This window comes from Trachinotus anak, unplaced genomic scaffold (genome assembly GCF_046630095.1).
Source record: "Trachinotus anak isolate AG129_WGS33_773 ecotype Australia unplaced genomic scaffold, CSIRO_AGI_Tana_v1 ptg000013l, whole genome shotgun sequence".
In the NCBI taxonomy this organism is placed as follows: Eukaryota; Metazoa; Chordata; class Actinopteri; order Carangiformes; family Carangidae; genus Trachinotus; species Trachinotus anak.
In genome coordinates this window covers 14,147,853-14,168,221 of record NW_027273864.1, presented here as the reverse complement: position 1 = coordinate 14,168,221, position 20,369 = coordinate 14,147,853, and the positions used below count along the sequence as shown (strand labels likewise).

General features: G+C 40.5%; 1 protein-coding gene across 1 annotated transcript; it reads right to left on the bottom strand.

The window, feature by feature from the left end:
- Window positions 1-5,404: 5,404 nt before the first annotated feature.
- LOC139630708 (fidgetin-like protein 2) lies at window positions 5,405-19,228 on the bottom strand. The gene is made up of 2 exons (XM_071494375.1): window positions 19,093-19,228; window positions 5,405-9,479 (listed from the first exon to the last, which is right to left on the bottom strand). The coding sequence occupies exons 1-2, from the start codon at window positions 19,115-19,117 to the stop codon at window positions 8,314-8,316; spliced, it is 1,191 nt and encodes a 396-aa protein (XP_071350476.1). The 5' UTR covers window positions 19,118-19,228; the 3' UTR covers window positions 5,405-8,313.
- Between the last annotated feature and the right edge of the window lie 1,141 nt (window positions 19,229-20,369).

Here is a 20,369-nt window from a genome sequence, read left to right as displayed (position 1 = left end):
TCCCCCCTCTGAGTGTGTGTGTATGGTGGCGCACTGAAAGAGGGAAAGGGGGGAGGGGAGGGGAGGGGAGGGGGTGGGGGGGTGTTAGCAGAGACAGCACTGCAGTGCAGATAGATGAATGCAGTGGCCTGGGCTGAGTCAGCAGCATGCTCCCAATAGGCTCAGACTGTACAGTGCACTGTATAGCACCTCCTTACCCACAACAAGCAAGCAAGCAGAGGGAGAGAAGGAGCTACAGCCAGAAGATGAAAAGTAAATGAGAACAATAAACAGAGGCATGCAGTAAAAAGCTCGTCTGTTGCTATGGATTTATCCTTCGCCTCCTACCTGCAGTGCTGCATGTGTTTGGAGTGCATCACTTACTGTGTACAGTCTGAGGCTGCAGCTAACACTAGACTCAGGTTGAGCTACTGAAAAAACATGACAGGATTAGATTATTTCAAAGACAATGTGTGTAGATTTTGTTCATTTCCATACTGTATCTCTAAATGTTTTCCTATGTAAATACCATCAGAATGTGGGTGTGCTTTGTATGTTTTTCCCCCTTTTTGATTTCTGTCCTCCTTGCATCCATCTGAATAGCAGGACTTAGTTGCAGAGGTGGGACGTGGATTAAGTAGGACGTTGGTGTGATCTTCCGGGCTGTTTGAGGTGGGAGCAGGTTTGTGTGAAGGAGAGACAGAGAGTGAGGGAAGGAAGTGTGTGTGTGTGTGTGTGTGTGTGTGTGTGTGTGTGTGTGTGTCTGTGTCTGTGTGTGTGTCTGTGTGAGGGATATAGTGGGACATTGTATGCCTTTAAGAAATCAATAACATGTAATCTGCAATATTGTTGTGACCAAGTATCTGGGTGAGGAGGTGGTTTTCTTTGTTCACACATGGTTTTTCTATCTCTGTGTCAAGTCTGTTCCATCATGCAGAAAACATATAGAAAGGCAGACGGTGCAGTTTCATTCAGTTCAATTACTGTGCTCAAAGGAGGAGCATGAGGGCAAGGGCCTGACGTGCCTGTCTGGGGTTCAAGAGGTTTCAGGAAACAACCCTTTCCCTATTTTCACATAGTTTCCATCACCTGGCTGAAGAGGGTATGATAAAAGATGTGACAGATTCATACATTTCGTGCCCTTTTCATCCTGGGTTTTGCCTTCTGTGCCGTTCAGAGAGCATAGCCCTGTCTCCTCTGTTGGGGTGGGGTTTTTTTTTCATTGCTGCCCATGAAAGTGTCTGCAGATATCAAAGCTGGGAAGTTACATTACTGTAACCTCTCAGGCTTCAGTGAAGTGCCTCAAATGACTTCTTACAGCTATCTAACACCCTCTAGTGGGCCTGAAGGAAATAACTCGAGAAAACTGAACCACTTCCACAGGTTAAAGGGACAGCTGCATTGTTATTTCTTACATAGGGTAGCTTGGGTGTGGTGGTGGCATGGTGTGTGGATGGATATTAGCTCTCAGTCTGTTAATCCTGTGGTTGTAGTCATCCCCTCAAGCCAGCAGCCATATCAGACAGAACTGAACAGCAGCAGATTTTACCAAAATTTATCAAAATGGCTTCACAGACATATAATTGTTTTTATTCTTATCATCTTTTTTAAGGGTGCAACATTTTGTCAACTAGTGGGACCCCACCCCTGTGTTTCTGTGGAAATTTACTGGGTTGTCATGATGCAGGGTTCCTCAAAAGTGAACCCAAATTAATCAACATCTCTCCTCTGCAAACCTTATTTTACAAGCAAAGTGCTTCATCATGGACACAGATAGAAGATTGATCAGTCCTGGGAAAGGAAAGTCTTCTTCAAGAAACCCACAATGTTTCATTTAGCTCTACCAAAAGATCCCCTCCAGACATTTAGGAGATGAATGTGAAAACAGCTTTTCAGTGTCAAACTCTCATCATACATCATGTCAAGGTCAAACATTCAAGAGAAGTGATGCTGACCAAAACACAATAAGCTTCCTGAAGAGAGATTTAATTAATACATATTTAGTAATACAGTCAGACTAAGTTTTATTACTTTACACAGACAACTCATCCTCTGCCGTGTTCCAATCTTCAGGTGCCCGGTGTAACAGATCCCAACACTGGACTCCAATGGTTTGAAACGACCATGTCAACAGGTAAAAACTTCATGCAGTTTAAATTTGTGATGAGCTAATAATTTATTTGTTACATCAGACCTAATTTTTCACCAAAACTTTGGCTGTTGCCGTTTGGAGAGCTTCCTTCTCTGAGGTCAGTCTGATGATGGCTGCTCTTTGTCGACTAGCGGCCTAAAAATTGGTAGCCTGTTGAGATTTGCTTAGGGTAAGGACAAGAAGTACTGTTTAGATACAGGGAGGCATTTGCCTGCTTAACTGTACGGTTAGTCAAGTCCAGAGGGAAATTTTAGCTAATACAAACTTGACTAATAGATTTTTAAACAGTAGTTCGTCACTAAAACCAATCACAGAATGTGTTGCAGCATATCTAAAAAGCATTGGCAAATACACAAGAAAGAGGTCATTGGTCATCTTTTTCCTGATATTGACTGGGACAATGTTGCTCCCTCCAGAGGTGAAACAAAGAGGAATGTACTCAAGTACTTTTGCATAAACTTGTACTTGATATCAGCTTTGAGGTACTTTACTTGAGTATTCACCCAAGTACATTGTCCTACTCCACTACATTAACAGTTTAACTATTTTCACTACTAGTGACTTCACAGATTTTATATGATAAGTTATTATAAGTTGAACTACCCAAAATATTCTAAAGTAGCCGAGATCAAATTGAATTAGATTAATAAATTACATTTTATGTTTCCAGCTTCTTAATTGTGATATTTATTTATTTATTTTTGTCTTTGTCTTTTGCAATGGAAAATTGAATATTTTAAGGTATAGGACATTGGCAAAATGAGACATTTGTAGCTGTTAATTTGGACTGTGAGAAACTGCAATGGTGATTTTCAGCTATTTTCTGACATTTTAGATCAAGGGATAAATTGAGTAATTGCAAAAAAACAAGCAGCAGATTAATCAATAATGAAAATAATCATTAGCTGAATAATCATTTTTAAAGAGTGCTAGTCCTAAGTTTCATTAAGTAATTTTACTTCATCAAAACATCTCAGTGCCTGTTTCACCACTGCCTTTCAACCCTGGAAAGTCTGAACCATGCAGAAAGTTTGTCCATCTCTGACTCAAGAACACATGGAAACAAAATGACATTTTACAGACTTTGCAGTCCCATCAACTCCAGTGCAGCTTTCCTCAGCTCAGCCTGAGGGAGGAGCCCTGCAGACAATTTAGCAGCAGTTGAAACACTGGGCAGGAACCTGAAAAACCAAGGTGGCGCCATAGTAATGAGCAGAAATACTCACAAGATACCAAGTTAAGTTTTTTAAAAGAGGACCTAAACCCAGCTCAGAATTGACAAGAAGAAAACTAAAAATTAAAGACAAAAACTGAGCCTCTATGCCTGATATATTTAAGTCTCCCTATGCCCATGTGTTCAGTTACTTTAATGTGTTTTAATCATCTCTGTTTACATTTAAAGACATGCATTTATATGACATCAGAAGGTCCATGATTTATGCTCATGTATTCTCGTCATTGTTTCTTTTTAACTTTTTTATTTATTTATGTTTTGTTACACATTTCAAATTACTTTGTGGCATTGGTTTTTATTAGTTGTTCACCACCAACACAATTATTCTCAGTTATTGAATATGACCTTGTACTTCTTATGATGACCCTCTAGGTGTCACTGTTATATTTGGTATCTGATGCTGCTGCAGTTCATGCTGCTTGTGTGAGCTGGAGAAGAATTGATTGTTACACCGGCCAGAGACATGGGCATTTCAGAGGTTAAAACAGTTATTTAAAGGTAATTAAATGCCCAGGTTGAGTTTAATCTAGGCCTTAATGCTAAGGACTAGACTTGGGCCTGAGAGGCTGCTGACGCGAGGTCAGTAGATGGGAACAGAGCCTTAGCAAAAGACAACTTTTTAATGAGGATGGCTGATTTGTGGTTTGAATATGGTTTGAGGTGTGTTTAAAATATAAAGTTCAGTTCAGGGAGTTGATGACTATACCGGTATAGTTTAACCCTATAATGCCAAATGCATCAAATTTGATACAAGCATTTCTGAGACCTATTGCATCACCTTATGGTAAAAACTTCACTCAAAACCCTCTTGTATCCAATCTGATACTTGTCTTCCAACCCCTGGTGGATACCTTTATCACTGCAACAATTCAAACACAGTACATGGGACAATCCAAGTTGGCCACCTTCAGATAGTTCCCAACTCACTGGATCAAGGTAAAGAAAATTGCGATTTTTACAATTTTCCAGTGACATTTTCTTTGAAATTTTTAGTTATTTTCTAACATGAACACTTAATCTGTTGAAGCAAGTTATAATTACATTTTTTTTTGCATTTTAGTATGTAGTAAAATCGTGTATAAAATTTGGAAAAACCTATATGCAAATAATTTTTTGTAATTTTTTTTTTCAAATTTTGTGAAAGGGCCAAATAAAGGTTCCAGATTCAAGAAATCAGAATTTTCTGTCCATTATTTCTGGGGTCAGGCATTACAGGGTTAATGTTAAACAGTTCTCGTGAAACTGGATTTTGCTGTGAAATGTTTTGTTGTCGCTGCAGGGTTATAGTCAGTGTGACTGACAACACAAAAGTTTCAGACATCTGTCACACGCCAGCGCATGCCCTCCGCCCTCCAGACAATAAAGCTGTGAATAGGGGAAGTCCAGGGGAAGAGGGCTGGGATCTTCTCCACTCTTGCCATCCTTTTATTCTGTGCTCTCATGAGCTTATGGGCTCTTTACATAACAGAAATAGACCTGTGGTTCCTCAGCTTTACAAGCAAAAATATCAGCTTAACAAAATAAGTTTATTCACATGATGAAGTGGTAATTTTGGAGGTACATTATTTCTTTATGATTTATAAAAAAGTTTTCTGGAAAGAACTATGTAATATGGAATAAAGTATAGGGGGATTTAAATAAGTTCACTTAGCTGAATTTAAAGGCAGTTCAATTTTTCCAGAGGAATTTCATTGAGAGGACTGGAATAAATACAAATAGTACAGACACAAAAATATTGTCTCTGTTAACAGGAACTGTGGGAAACAGCATTGTGTTGTTGTTGTTGCAATATTAGGTGAAGTGGAGGGAAGATCTGTAAATTTCTTGGAGTTGAAGCACTATAATTTCTCCTAGAGCAGTAGTAAAGTTGCAGAATGAGTTTGGACTTATTTGTGAGGTGAAAATGCCAAGGAATGCTAAGGGTCTCATCATAATATATGTCAGTGAAAGATGAGGCCGTTCAACCTCAAACCTCAAATATCACAAACAAAACGACAAAGTCAATTTTTTTGCTTTTTTTGGTATGATATCTTCATCTCCATGACACAACAGTCTTTACTGAGGTAGACTATAACAGGTCAAGAATTAGAAACATTGCTCTTTAAACTGGCATGTGAAATGACATGAAATAAATATTTCCATGTACAACGTCTTCAAAATGAGGTAGAAATGGTTACAGAGAATGTACAAGATACAACAAAAGTACAACTGAATTACAAAGATAACACTGAAATCCCATTTTTGATCAGTTGGACAAATTCAGCTCCACTTACATTAATGAATAACAGTAACACCAGCAAATACTGTTGTCTGTCGCAGTGTGAAGGTTAATGTAGAGCACATTCTTTGTGTGGTATTGAAGAGCATTGTTGTAGCTAAGCGCTTAAATACTTTTAAAATCTGGGGGTAAGAATACATTATTATAGCCATATGCTTAACACCTTTTTGTTAATCTGTATTTTTTTCTTTAGCACAATTTGAAGTAAAATCTCTTTCACAATCAACCACATATGAGTAAGTTTAATTTTATGAATGTGCTTATATTTCCAAAAGAGGCATTAAAATGCTTTTCATTCACACTGAATCTCAGACTAAATCTGAAGTTGCATATCAGCCTAAATCTCACTATTAAGGGGGATTCACTCTCTGGGCATGCTTTAGGCAGGAGTTTGGTTTTGTTACAGCGCCCTTAATTTTCCACTAAATAATTGTATGGCACAATTTATGAAGGGGTGAAATAGTGGAGCAGCAAAGCTACAACTTGGTAAAAAAAAAGTTTGTGACTGTACATATTTTTTGACAGTGCACACCCTTTGTTAATGTTCAATGCTCGTCACAATTAACTTCTCCCTTCTTCATGGTGTCAGTTCATGTTAAAGCTAAATTCAAGCTGATTGACTGGTGACACACTGTCAAGCTGTTTTAAAATGCTGACAAGGGAAATGGAAAATGGACACTTTATTAAGACATTTAATAAACATGCCTATTATAGAGCATATGCTGTAGAATGTGTATGTCTTGATATGTCAAATCTTGTCTATCAGGAGTGCTTTGTTTTGACTTTTTGTCCACAAAACCATTTCCCCACTGCTAACTACACTAACACTTAACATGTCATTCTTTTCTCCACCAAAACCTATAAGAGAATTACATCTATACATGAAGAAAATATGTTTCATATATCTAAAAACATCATCCATGTACATTATGGCATGTATTGTCCTTTTAAAAAAAATATCTGAATTACATTCAACATTTCAGGCCTTGGTACAAAAACCTCAAGTTTAATTTCCCCAGAGCTAAGAAGCAGTGTGTTTGTGTATGTGTGTGTGTGTGTGTGTGTGTTTATGTGTGTGTGTGTGTGTTTGTGTGTATGTGTGTGTGTGTGTGTGTGTGTGTGCACGCGTGTGTGTATATGTAATTTTCTACTGCTAGTATCAAAGGCCTTGTAAGTTCATTGTTTCCCTGAAGTCTTCAGAGTATCTTTGCTCTTTGACAAAGCCGTGGCTCCGCTTTGATCATGCTCCATAAAACTCCTTACAAACACCCTAAGGTAATAACATACATTCTTATTTTATCATTCTGAGGTAACAATAATCTTCCTGAGTATTCAATAACACGACTATAAATCATCCTTTTGAGAGGCAAAGATAAAGAGAATGCATATATATTAAAAAAAAAAAAAAGAAAAGAAATCCAAGAGGACAAGCAGGTACATCTTCATAAAGAATGTAATACTGAGCAAAAATGGTTAGAGGCACTCACTCACAAGCAAATAGCCTCTACTTAAACCTGTATCCTCTCTGTCATCCAAACAGGTTTATGCAGTTTGCTTTGTGAGTGAATTTAAGCAGTATGCAGACTTTAGCATGGTTATTTCTTTCTTTTTTTTAGGCTTGTATACTCATCATTTCTTGTAATATTGATACTGGATATTAAAGGCAAGGTATTAGCAGAACCAGATATTATTATTCACAGATTCTTTAGAAAATATACCTGTTTGTTTTAGGATTAGCAGAAATCTGCATGTAAACAACACGCTTTGAAGATGATCTGCATATACTCTGTGTACGGTCATTGTGTGAATGCTAAATATATTTTAAAATGAACATAAAATCTTCAGTTATTTCCCCACTCTTTCTTTACGCCAAAACATTAAAAAGGGCTGTATACTTTCATGGGATCATTTGATAAGCAGCTTGGTTTGTATAAACTGGACAAAGACAGAAGTTGTTCAGCACTGAAAAGGTTGAGAGCAGGAGGCAGAGCTCCAAGACAGAGATTAGATAACAAATGAGAGTGGGAAGGAAAGGGTTAAGGAAACTGAAAAGAAGTCAAGAATATGAATAAGGGAATATGGAAAGCAGGGAAACATTCATTTCTCAAGGCTTAGTGACACACCAAGCCTTGGAGTGAGCTGTGTAAAGTAGCAGTGATTGTGCTGGAGTAGTATGGCAATCTCACCATTTCAGTTATTGCTCTCCTTACTTTTTTGGTCAGTAATGATTTTTGTGGCATGGTAGAACAAATTGCAGTCAAAGGCCTTTTACAAGCATAGTGGCCACAAATAATTACACCGACTTCAAAATCAGCAACATTGCAGTGCTGTTGCCATAGTAGCAGAAAGGAAATAAATAGGATCCTGAGAGAAACAGACACTCATACATTTAGACTGTCTTAATGCTATCTATGTAGAGGATGCCTCAAAATAACCCCTTAAAAATACTTACCTCAAGCTTACAGGGCAAAAGGCCCCTGTGAGTCTTTGGAAAAAACATGAATAAAGAAAATGTTAAAAATGCACAAGAAATACATGACACTCTTGTGCCCTCTCATGTTTTCTAGTGAAATTAAACGTTTCATTGGCAAATCCAATATTATTCCTCCAAATCTGTCTGCGTTAAGAAATCTGGTTGGTTGCAGACTGAGGGAATCCTCTCAAATGCTGTCAGCGGCCTCCAGCGGGGTCCTCAGATCGTGTGTGCGATGCAGGTATCTTCAGAGACATTCTTTGCTGCTGAGGAAAGTTGTGCTCCCCTGATACGCTCTCTCCTGCTAGGCCTGATGGTGGGCTGTAGTCCCCTGCCCCGCCATATGGTGGCGACATCAGGGGCTTTCCAGGTTTGTAGGCCTGTGGATCTGAGGCCGAGCCGCTCATATCGTAGCCATTGCCGTGGCCGTTGCCGTGGCCTTTGCTGTGACTGTTTCCATGGCCGTTGCTGTACTTTCTGTAGCGTGAACCCTCCACCTCCGCTCCCTCCTGTCCTTCCTCTGCCATCTCAAAGGCCTTGCGTTTCAGTGGCACCCCTGCTTCAGTGCTCCCTCCAAGGCTGTGAGATGCATAGCTGTAGCCCCCCCCCACCATGGTGGGCCTAGGGGCCAGAGGAGTTGGGGCACTAATCCCAGAGGGCAGGTAGGAGGCACTGGGGTGGCTGTATCCAGAAGACAGGCTGGTTTGGGGGTAGCACCCAGGAGGGTAGTTGTAGACAGGAGTGCTGGCGCTATAGCTGGGCACTAGAGTGGGTGTGGCCTGCAAAGAGTGTAGGGTGGCAGGGGGAAGTGCTGCACTGGGCTGAGGGCAGTATCCTGAGGACAGGTAGGTGCTGTTGTAGGCAGGAGGGTATTCCTGAGATGATGGGGCACTGCAGGAGCCAGCACCACTGTAACTTGGCTCAGAGGCCAAGTTACTGCTCACTACTGTTACACTTCCTGTGGCTGGGATACCCACAGAGGCAGAACCCACCTTGGTGCCAGTTAATGCCTCTAGTCCAGGGTAACACTCCATGCCCTGACCCAGAGCCCAGGGCTCAGATTCAGTTTTCAGGAAAGTTCCAGGCTCTGAGTAGGCCCCTGTAGCGGGGCGTTCATAGGGCAGCTCCAGGCCGGAGTACTTCTCAGCATAGCGTTTAAGAAGAGAAGAGGCAGTAAGGGCCGATATGTCATCACTGGCCCAAGGATAACCTGCAGGGGCATAGCTGCGGCGAGCAGTTGTAGCATAGGGGTCATGTTTGTGGGCAGATGGGGGCGAGGTGGTAGAGGTGACATCTAGGTGCTGCTCAGGCCACTGAGTTAAGGGGGCAGCGTGCTCGGGAGACCAGTGCATCTTCAACAGACCTATAAGAAACAAAACCAAAACTAAATTAGTCCACACAACCATGACGTGATGTATCACATGTTTTAAATGACATATTTGCAGCCTTTTGTTTAGACCAGATAAAGGTTTTATACCCGATATGAAATATATTTGCACTGTTTTCTTCCAAAACTCACAAGCAGGCTAAAAGTCCAGCTTAATGAATATTTGTCCTCGTAATCACCTTGGCAAGCTGACCCTTGTCCAGAATCATGTCAGTGCTTAGCCAATGCTGAGCCAATGCTCTCTGCACAGTCTCATCTACACGGGGGACAACTGTTCTAATCTTTATGTGAAGCTGCCAACATAGCCCCCAGCCTGGTCTCCACGGCGATAAGCCTCTATCAGCCTGCATGCTGCCCTCTTCCTTTGCCTCTCTCACACTGGGGCCATTGTTGTCTCTCTGTGAGTCTCTTAGCCCACAAAACCACCCCCACAGAGCGTGTGATCTAATTCGGCCAAAACCTCAGGGGTCTGCTGGACACGGGGTATAGAAGGCAGGGTCACTATGTAGAGGGGGATCAGAGTAGTTTTCAGCATACTACACATTCAGCAAACACATCGAGGAACACTATTACGAGTGTACTGACTGAGCAGTCAGAAAAAGTCTGATTTTCATGTGCCATGTGTGATTATACATGCACATTTACACAAACAGAGTAATCTGCTGGTTTAGTGGTTCTGGGCTTGTCTTTTTGAACTGGCATTAGGCTGACATTCCAGGCATTGCAGAGTATTATTAAACTGTCCTGACCCCAGGCCTGGGCCAGAGGGGCTTCCCTGCAACAGAAACTGGACAGAGGAAGAAACCAAGACCTTGATTTCACCAATAGTGGTGGACAAATAATTCTTATGGCAGATTATTATAGGACGTGCCACTCATACAGTTGCACCAATATAACAATATGTTCTCTCAATACATTTTGTGGGTAAGTTTAATCTCAGTTGTTTAAAATTAAAAGTGGCCTATATCATGATTACTCGATTAAATAAAACGTATCATTGATGTCTGTCTTGCAATCATGGGTTGTGGTGGCTTCGTTGGTTAAGCTATGATTTAACAAATGTTACAACAATTATTTTCATTATCGATTAACCTGCCAGTATTTGTTTAATTAATAATTGCCTCAATAAAAGAACAGAAATCTTCCTGGAGCCCAGGTTGACTTTAAAAGTCTTGTTTTATCCAACCAACAGTTCAAAGCCTAAAGACACTGAATTTACAGTGATATAAAATAATGCAAACCAGGAAATCCTCACAGGGGTGCAGCCAGAGAATGACTTCTTAAATGATTAATCAGTTATCATAACAGTTTACTTACACTTATCTGGCCAGGAGCAAAGCAGAAACAAATAGCAGTGGTAGGTGTTGGGGGTTTATTCATTATCACACATACACACACTTGCTCACATGTCTAGTCTGAAACTGTCTACATGTGGATTATGTCAGGTTGTGTCACATGTCCACTAGGACCACCAGATGGGCCTCTAAACGGTCCACATGTTGATCCCTAAATGAAATGATCCCTCAGACCAATAATCCCACTCATCCAATCCAGGGATCGCAGCACTCCTAACTGGCACAGGCTCCAACCTGGATCTGAGAAATCCCTAAGCTCCAGGGAATTCTCACAGATCATGCTAACCAAAAAACATTACTAGCACAGACTGAAGAAATGGCTTTTACTCCCACCATACTCCACACATCATGTCCCTTTACACTAAGGTTAGAATCAAAATTATATCTTACTTAACCCTGACAAGAGGGTGTTGATTGATTGTACTTCACAGTAAGTCTACAGATCACTGCTGGATTATGGATCTACTGGGCATAGACCCAGGGGCCCAAAGGGTTAAAGGGGCCTTAAACCACAGTGTCTGCTGTGAAGGGGCCATTATTAACATTTCTCATTACAGATGTAAAAGGCTCAATGGTTCATGTCAACATAAGAGCCTCCAAAAACGTATAAGATGATGTATGAGGGCATCTGTGCCCAGGGCCCCAATGTCAGTGTCAGCAGATGTGAAATTATGGACTCACAAACAAATTCTGATGTTATATTTCATCACCTATATATACACTATATACCTACCTACTGTATGCAGGTGACAAAAGGTTCTTTGGTAAATTGGTTGCTATGGATACTCACAAAAGTACAGAATAATGCAGTATTGACCATCAGAGCTTGATGGATATCACTCAAGCCATTTTCTGTTGAGATAGATAGATAGATAGATAGATAGATAGATAGATAGATAGATAGATAGATAGATAGATAGATAGATAGATAGATAGATAGATATATACTTTATTTGTCTTTATTTTTTTTGACATAGAAATATTAGCTGATTGGACTTATAATGTTTTAGTTTTTGGATAAAGCACCTGGTGAATAAAACTATTCATTTTTTTCTCTCAATTTTTGCTCCAAAGATAGAGGATGTTACATGTTTGCATCTGTGATTTGGGGGTATATGGGTAAATTTCACTTGAATTTCCTGTAAGATAACACATTATACTACATACTATTAATTTAACTGGAGAAACACAGATGAACTGCACCTTCATTAGCTCTTCTTCATTAGATCTCCAGTTTCATTCTGAAGAGGAGTGCACAATCTACATTTTAAAAAATGCAAAATTCAGCTTTAGGTAATCTGGCTGTAAATCACTGTTAATGAATGGGAAGCTTCATCTCTTTCATCTTAGCGTATCTGAGAGTATCATTCCAAGTCCAAGCACTGAATTAGATTATCAGTTTCGAGTTACACTTGTTCATTAAAAAAAATTTCAAATTGTGAAAAAAATAAATATTATTTATAAATATTTTCTGAAGTTTACACTATAACATTGATAGAAGATAGATGAGCCATAGAAAACAGCCGTGTTCACAGAGAACTACATCAGAATGTAAATCCTCCTTTGACTTAATTATAAAAGCTTGTTTAATTTCTGTTTCTGATATGGAATCAAATGACTTTAATTTGAAAGGGTTGTTTTTTTCCTGTCAATCCCACTGAGATCATTCTGCAGCTCTACAAAGTTTTCGACTCACTACTAAATGCATTTTGTCCTTTTTATCAAACATACAAACATAAGACTTCCCTGACGCCATCTGGCTTGTTGCAATAACAAAACTGAAATATTTGAACATTCATGTGAACAAAGTCCAGCAGTGTATGAAGAATCAAAAACTTTGTCTAAAATTCTGGGGCAGTATTTACATATTCATTCAAATCTGGGCATCGTACATGCATACAGCCACACAGATGCACATTCGGGCTCATCAGACTGATACTCACTGGTCATGCTGATTGCAGGCATGAGCCAATCGTTTGCCGCTTTGCCTTTAATCTACTCCTCCTCGCACCCCGTCTTCACCAGATGGTCTATAATCTATCCAAGACATATTTGAGTGCTGTAATCTGCTGCGTCTGGAATCCTCATCAAAATTCAGCAAAGGAATGTGAAAACTGAACAGGATCACTCGGAGATCAGACGATGGAAGAGTGAACCGGAGGGTCTGAATGGGTTAAGGGCCAGACTGAGGAAACCAGACTAATGAAGGATTAGAGCACACAAGGCTTATGGAAGTGTCAGTGCTTGGTGACAATCTGAAAGTCATGGAGAAGAATTAAAGAAGCATCACTAGAGCTTCTTACTCCTTATCCTTCCAGTAACCTTACTTGATAATTACTGTGCAATAACACAAAGTAATGATGTTTCTTTAATATAAATATACATTACAAATACATGGCTAGACAGTTTAAAGGCAATAGTGACTTGTGCACTAATGCTGGTAACCATTCTGGTGTCAAACTTCCATCTATTTCTCTCTTTTTGATTGAAAAAAACTATTTTTTACATATAGGTAGACACCAGTAGAAACAAGTACATAGATCCACCTCATGATGTTCATACATCTCATGATAAAGCACAAAATAATAAAATTAATGATAACTTAAAAGCAAAAATCTACAGTTTGTTTCCTGACATCGTTATTCTCTTCAAGATCAAATTTCTACATTCAGGTACTTCATGTTACATTTCCTATAGCAGAAGTTGTGTCATGTTTTCATGATCTGTACACAGTCTTAGTTCTTTTTTCACTGAGACTGCTTCTTAGTAAGACATGTTTATGACATTTAATTTATGAAAAGATTGACATTTTGACATTTTCCAGCAAATGTGGATTTCTGGGATTGATTAAAACCTCTTCCTGTTCCTGAGTGCTATAGCATCAGACATCTGTGTTAAAGTGAGGATATTCGGGAGCAGGGTTTGGGTATTAGGAGGGATGAGTGAGGGAGCCCCAAACCCTAATCTAGCATCTCATGTTGGCTTGGGGCTTGGAAACACCCCTCCATTCTTGGCCATGCTTGGCTTATCAAGAGACAAAGATGAGCACTAAGCCGGCTTGGTACTATGACAGCTTTCCTTAATCATTGTGATTATCATACTGTCGACCAGCACCAGTGTTGCCTGTAGGTTTGTCCTCCAGCAGTTTGGCTACTGGATGAATGCAAAGCAAAGAGAAAACCACAGGAGCAGGAACATGAAAGGAGGCCAAATCTTTTAGACCAGTCAGTTTATATCAGCAGCTGTGCACATTTTGGTTATACGCTGTACTGTTGCTACACATGTTCCCATGTGTGCCTGAGGTATGTATAATCCTGTGTAGGCTCTAACTGTTCATGGTGTACAGAGATGTGACTGTGATATAGTGCAACATGCAGTAGCTTCATATAACAAACTTTCATTGTAGTCCAGACCAGCATGAAAGTAGTTAAAACTCACATTTCTCACATACACCACTCAAACTTCAACCAAGCTTCAATTTATTATTATTTCTGCATTTGGATACCCATTTCCTTCCAGAGGTTTCTCTGGGGTCCAGCTTTGCTCCCTGTTATCTTCCTCCTTTTACACTGGCACTTAGGATTTTGTAAATCCAGTATGTGTTCATGTTTATTTAATTCATGCATACCCCAGGTAGTTTACACTGCTTTTGCAGAGACTGGTTGTAGAGTTATTCTCATAAGTTGTTAGTATCTTAATAAAGAATTTCTGTACTTAAATACCATAGTGAAAGAAAGGAATGATTTCTGCATTAAAAAAATTCATTCAAAGTGAAAATGAGTAATAATAAAAAATAATATTAGATAGAGCACCTGCTTGTGAATATACATTTACTTTCTTTTCCAAACTACTGCTCACTAAAGATCACACAGTTTTATGCTGCTTAACAAGCTTGACTTAAAGTTATTATCCACCTAAAAACTATCTTTTGAGCATGAAAATTTCCCGTGCAGGCTTTATTAGGCAGCTGGAAATAGTTTGTATTTTCATTGAGAGGGAAACTTGGGTTGTGGTTTGGTTTAACTCCTGTCAGTTATGAATATTTTCAGTAGTGAATGTTACAGGAAAAGAAGAGTCATTAGTAGGTACCATTCACTCTTATGCTCAGCATGTTCCAAACAACCACTATCTGGTTAAAATATGTTTACACTTGCATATTGCATTTTGAGTGAGCCCTATTGCACTTGGATGATGATTTCTCTGCAGTGGGATCTTTTTCACATTGACATGAATTTTTGATACAGTTCAAATGTCGATCTGAAAATGGACTAAGCAGTTGTGCCTATGTAAACACTGCAGATGCTTAGTGTAGGTAAGGTGACACTTATAAATCAGTAATATAAATCAAGTCTCTGTTCAGATTTTTTCTCTTTCAACTTTGTTCAATACCCAAAACTTACAAACTAAAATAAGGAACTTTAGTCCACAGCAGCAGTTGTGATTGGTCATCTGAGCAGCCTGTGTTTAGTTGTCACTGTGATATTGTAACATTTACAGCTCTGGACAGCCATTGAGGTCATGTTCATGTATGGTACTTTTACAGTCATTTCTTTATGCAGACCAATAACAATTGTGGTCAAGAGAATGAGAGCACTTGATGAAAAGGCTAATTTGTGTAGCATTGGTCAAAACAACAAGATTACATAAGAAGAGGAAATGGCCTGTGAGAGCAAGTGTTGAGGCAAGAAGAGGGGAAGGATATGTTCAATGTTGCAGACACACCTATGATAATCCATAAAATGTTGCTGTTACATACAGTTACATACATGTAGTTACATATTTGATGAGGCACATGTGAACTACAGTCCTCTCTGGGAAGAAACACCACATTCACCTATAGTGTAGCTCCAGTGACACTTACATATAGAGGTATAAATCAGCGTTGTGTGTTGTATGTGAGTGTAACATATCTCCAGCAATCTGACCAGAGCAGGAGGTGAGGTAAAATTACTGTGATGAACACTCCCCTTTTTCTCCTCCTGTCCACATCAAGAGCTAAACATGGATGCTACATGGCCTAAGGGTTCACCAAACAGCCAAATATGCAGTATGTGTGTGTGTGTGTGTGTGTGTGTGTGTGTGTGTGTGTGTGTGTGTGTGTGTGTGTGTGTGTGTGTGTGCACATCACTGTGTAAAGCAGGGAGTGCAGTGCTTGTAAACAGCAGTCTGATCAATCCAATAAAGAGATGGACTAAATTTGACCCTCCCGCTCTCTGTCCAGCCGTCAACAGCCTCCACTAAAACCAGTTTCAGTGCTCTGACCTTTCCTTTTTAATGAGTGATATCATCAATGGTATATTCAGAAAACTCTGCTGTTTGGGAACTGGAAAACACGATTATGTAAGTTATATATGTTTCCTGTGGAGACCAGTTTGACTTGTGGTCCACTGCATGGTCAGTATGAGTAATTAGAGGTTAATTAGATGAAAGTACATGTGGGGGAAGGGGCTGCCTGGAATGGGATTTGGGGGTTGTGAAGCATCAGAAGTGGTTGGCTGGATAGGGAGTGGAGACAAAAATCACCCTTCTGAAGGGCCCTCTGTTAGTGCTTTTACTCCACTAACAATAAACAAAGACATGCATTTCCTGAGGACGGACAGACACACACCAAGATGCACACACTCCTATATGGTGGTCTTGGAACAGTGTTAAGCTTCAGCTGGCCAACAGGCAGAGGGACTCTTGGTCATCTATCGGATGAGTCAGGCTGCTGGAATGCCAGGAATCTAACCTGAGATCTATTTACAAAGCACATATCTTCTCCATACGCTCAACACACACTGTCCACTCCCAGGCTGGAGGGAGGGAGGGAGAAAGTAGAGAGAGACAGAGAGAACATGCTTACTTACAGTGCTGATAAATGACCCTATCAGCTGTTTGCACATTATTAGGTGATTTGTATTAGTTAGAGTTGATTCACATCACTGCTTGGAAGATCAATACAGAACACAGCAGGGAAAAAGTGGGATATGAATATGCATTAAGTGTGTCAGGATTCCTGTTGCAATGGTCAATGGACGACACACACATATCACCCAGCTGCCTCTGTCCTCTTTGCTTACAGAGTAAATGAGGGTTACATTGTTATGTAAGCAGTGACCATAGTCCAAAATGCTGTGCATGAAGGAGGATCTGCTGAGGAGAAAACCCTCCCTCTCCCTCCTCTTACCCCTTCCCCCTTTTCCACAGGCTTGCATGTCCACCAGGCCACAATGCTGTCAGCCAACAACTACTGTACCATATCTGAATAAACCTCTACACATCCCTAACATACAAATCATTCCCAGCTCCAAATCACATGACAATTACAGTCTGAACATGGATTTTCCACTCAAACACAGAAATCCAATCACATAGATTTATTTTTAAGCGTTACTGAGAAACAAGTTTACTTTATATAATTTTGCTAATCCCTTTCCTCTCATTTTATTTTTCACTTTTCTTTCACTCTTATTTTGCCCCAGAGTCTTCCTCTTTTGATGCCCCCTCTGTGCTGTAGTAAAGACAAGACTGTGTGTCCGATCCTGTGTGGTCAGTTTCCCCCTCCCCCACTCCTTTAGCTCACTCACACACACACACACACACACACACACACACACACACACATGTGGCCAAGGCAGGCCTGGCCCCTCTTTGCTTATTGTGTCCACTCATATATCAGGCTGCAGCTGACCAGTCCCTCCTCATGTCCTGTCCTCTCCATCTGCCCTTCACTTTGCTCTTTCTCTGTCATTTCACCGCCAGCAGCACATGTCTTTATTATAACACCTAATGAGGATCTAAGGTGTGCTTTGCTTAACGAGCTGTCATGATTACTGAGGAGGTCTAGTGTGTGTGTGTGAAGGCAGAGGGCGATGTTTATATGTCCCTCTATATGGGACTAATGAGAGGCTGTTGACACCACTAAGGATTTGGCTTTTAGTCACAGAATGGCTTCACCCTGGTAACTGGCAACTAAGAAATGGCAGCAACAGCTCATCCCCGTCTTCACGTCACACATTATCATCATTATGGACAGAGACCATTATGAGGTGACTGTGATTGCATGTTTACTTGTGTTTGTGTGTGGCAAGAAATTTGTCAGTCCGTGAGGTCTGATTAAAATAGTTGTAGCTGTGAAAAAATGCCAGCATAGGATTGTGCACAAGTTTCTGTGGGAAGAAACCTAACATGACGCTGTGAGTCTTTTTGAGGACGGAATGTGACACACGCACGTTACTAAAACTTCTGTCTGCTAAGAAAAGTCCCTCGTTCTCCCTTGAAACCTCAGGAATTTTTTTTGATGTTCGTTATATGTGTCATTACCTTTGTGTTGCTCTTTGAAATACAAAACGCTACGTAGAAGTAAATCCCTGTTGCAATATTCTAATCAGGTTAGCGTCGTAATCCTGTTAAAGCTTGGCCTAATCAATAGCCCGCTCAATCAATATAAGCATATTCATCAGCCTGGCTAGCGACCTCTCATCATTAGCATATATACTAACTGTGACTATTCTGTGATGTGTCAGTGAGATTTATGTGATTTAATCTGTTTTTACATATTGACAACAAAAATTTGTTAGGTTCATACTGACGCAGACAGTTCATCTACACTATTTACTTTTTATGAATCATAAAATATATACATACTCTTATACTGAAACACAAGTTGTTTTTCATCTTACATAATTACATAGTAAAGCTATTCCTAGAATCCTAGGGTATGATGGTGTATTTGTTGTTATAATAATATATAACATGTTATGTATCCTCCCTTCTTAAAGAAAAGCTCTGAATACAGTCTAGATACACAGACTGCTCCACTGTATTCCTTCAGTATGTCCACATTGCTCTGAAAGGAGAGACAGTGGTGCGTTAGGTGCTGTCTGTTCAAACAAGCTGTTACTATAAAATATTCACATGGAAGAGCTGGAAAAACAGACACTGGACACTTTCTGTGAAATTCCTCAATGCAAAGCCGAGAGACTCAGCTGTTAAAGCCATTACCATATCTGCCTTCTCAACATGACTTCTCAGAGACCCCCCCCCCAGTCCCTCGCTTCCCTCTACACAACCACAGGAGATGAGACCTGGACAAAAGAGGAGCCAAAAGAAGAACGTGTACAGGAAAACAAACTCGAGACAAACTGGGACACAGTATTCACACACAGCATTGGATGTGACCAAACATAATCCTAATCATCCAAGCACAGGCAGTGTACACACATGTGAAAATTAAATCAGTGCAGACTTACTGTATGGGGTGACAGGACTGAGCATTCTGCAGCCCTGGCCCCCAGGTGAAGAGGAGAAGACCGGGTCCACTTGGTGCTAGTGAGGGCCCAGCTGCATGCTCCGGGGCCTCCCTGGGCTACTGCTTCTCCTGCTGCTGGTGGTTGTGCGGCTGCTGGCTCGGCTAGTGACTGGCCTCCTGCACCCCTCCATGGTTCATCTCACACTTGGACGCTGCTCCGACACACTGCCACCTGAAGAACGCACACATGCCAGTGGCATAGGCAACAGACACCGTGAGTATGACTAGGTTGTATATTTTGTTTGATGTCACTAAAAGCCAGATTCTAGGACATTTTCAAGAAATTGAGAAATGTGTAATGTACAAATAATGAAAGATGCGCTCACTTTTTTCGCATTTAAATGCATTTTAAATTCAATATTCCGATCAAAAAGACAATTGTGACAGAAACCTTTGAGAAAACTTGCAGAAAGCAACCAATATTGACTCATAATGAGTTTCTCATGCACTCTGAATGATCTCAGTCTCAGTCTTTGCATGTGTATATGTGTGTGCACATACACATGCATGTGTGCAGGCAACTGATCAAGAGAGTTTGAATGCTGAATGCCCTGACAGAGAGGGGGCTTTTACTCTCTGACCACAAAACCGCACGGCCAGCGGAGACGAATTTCTAATTCTTTGAAGCCACCCATGTTTCAACACAAACACCACACACCACAACAGCAGAGAGAACTTTGTACTCTCTGTGGAGCAAGGAAGCTGTCCTGTCTAACATGGGGGAACACATGAGGGAAAAAAATGAAGGAGGGTTTATAACAGCATTCTGGGTTGACGTGTAGAGGACAAACTGATGAAAATGCCCTGCACATGTGTAAAGAAAAGAAAGTATAGCATGTACAATGGGGTAAGCAAAAGGAAAATACATGGAAGAGGTCGTATCACACAAGAAAGAGAGAACAGAGAGCACTGAAAAGGACAGGAATGCACAAGAAACAGCAGATTCATTGTCGTTCCTGTTGAAAGGAGACGAAAACAGTCTTTTTCATTAAGTGGGTAAATGGTTACTGACCTGGTCATGCCTGGATCTCCTTGATGAGTGGCTCAATTTAGAAAGTAATCCACTATTCCACAAAGTAAAACAGAGGGAGCCGACATAAATGTGTGTGTGACTGAGTGAGTGAGTGTGTGTGCGTGTGTGAGGCTTGTACTCTCTTCTGGGACCCTATCCTTCTCTCCTACTCTCCCTCACTCGCTCACTTGCTCACCCTCCAGCTC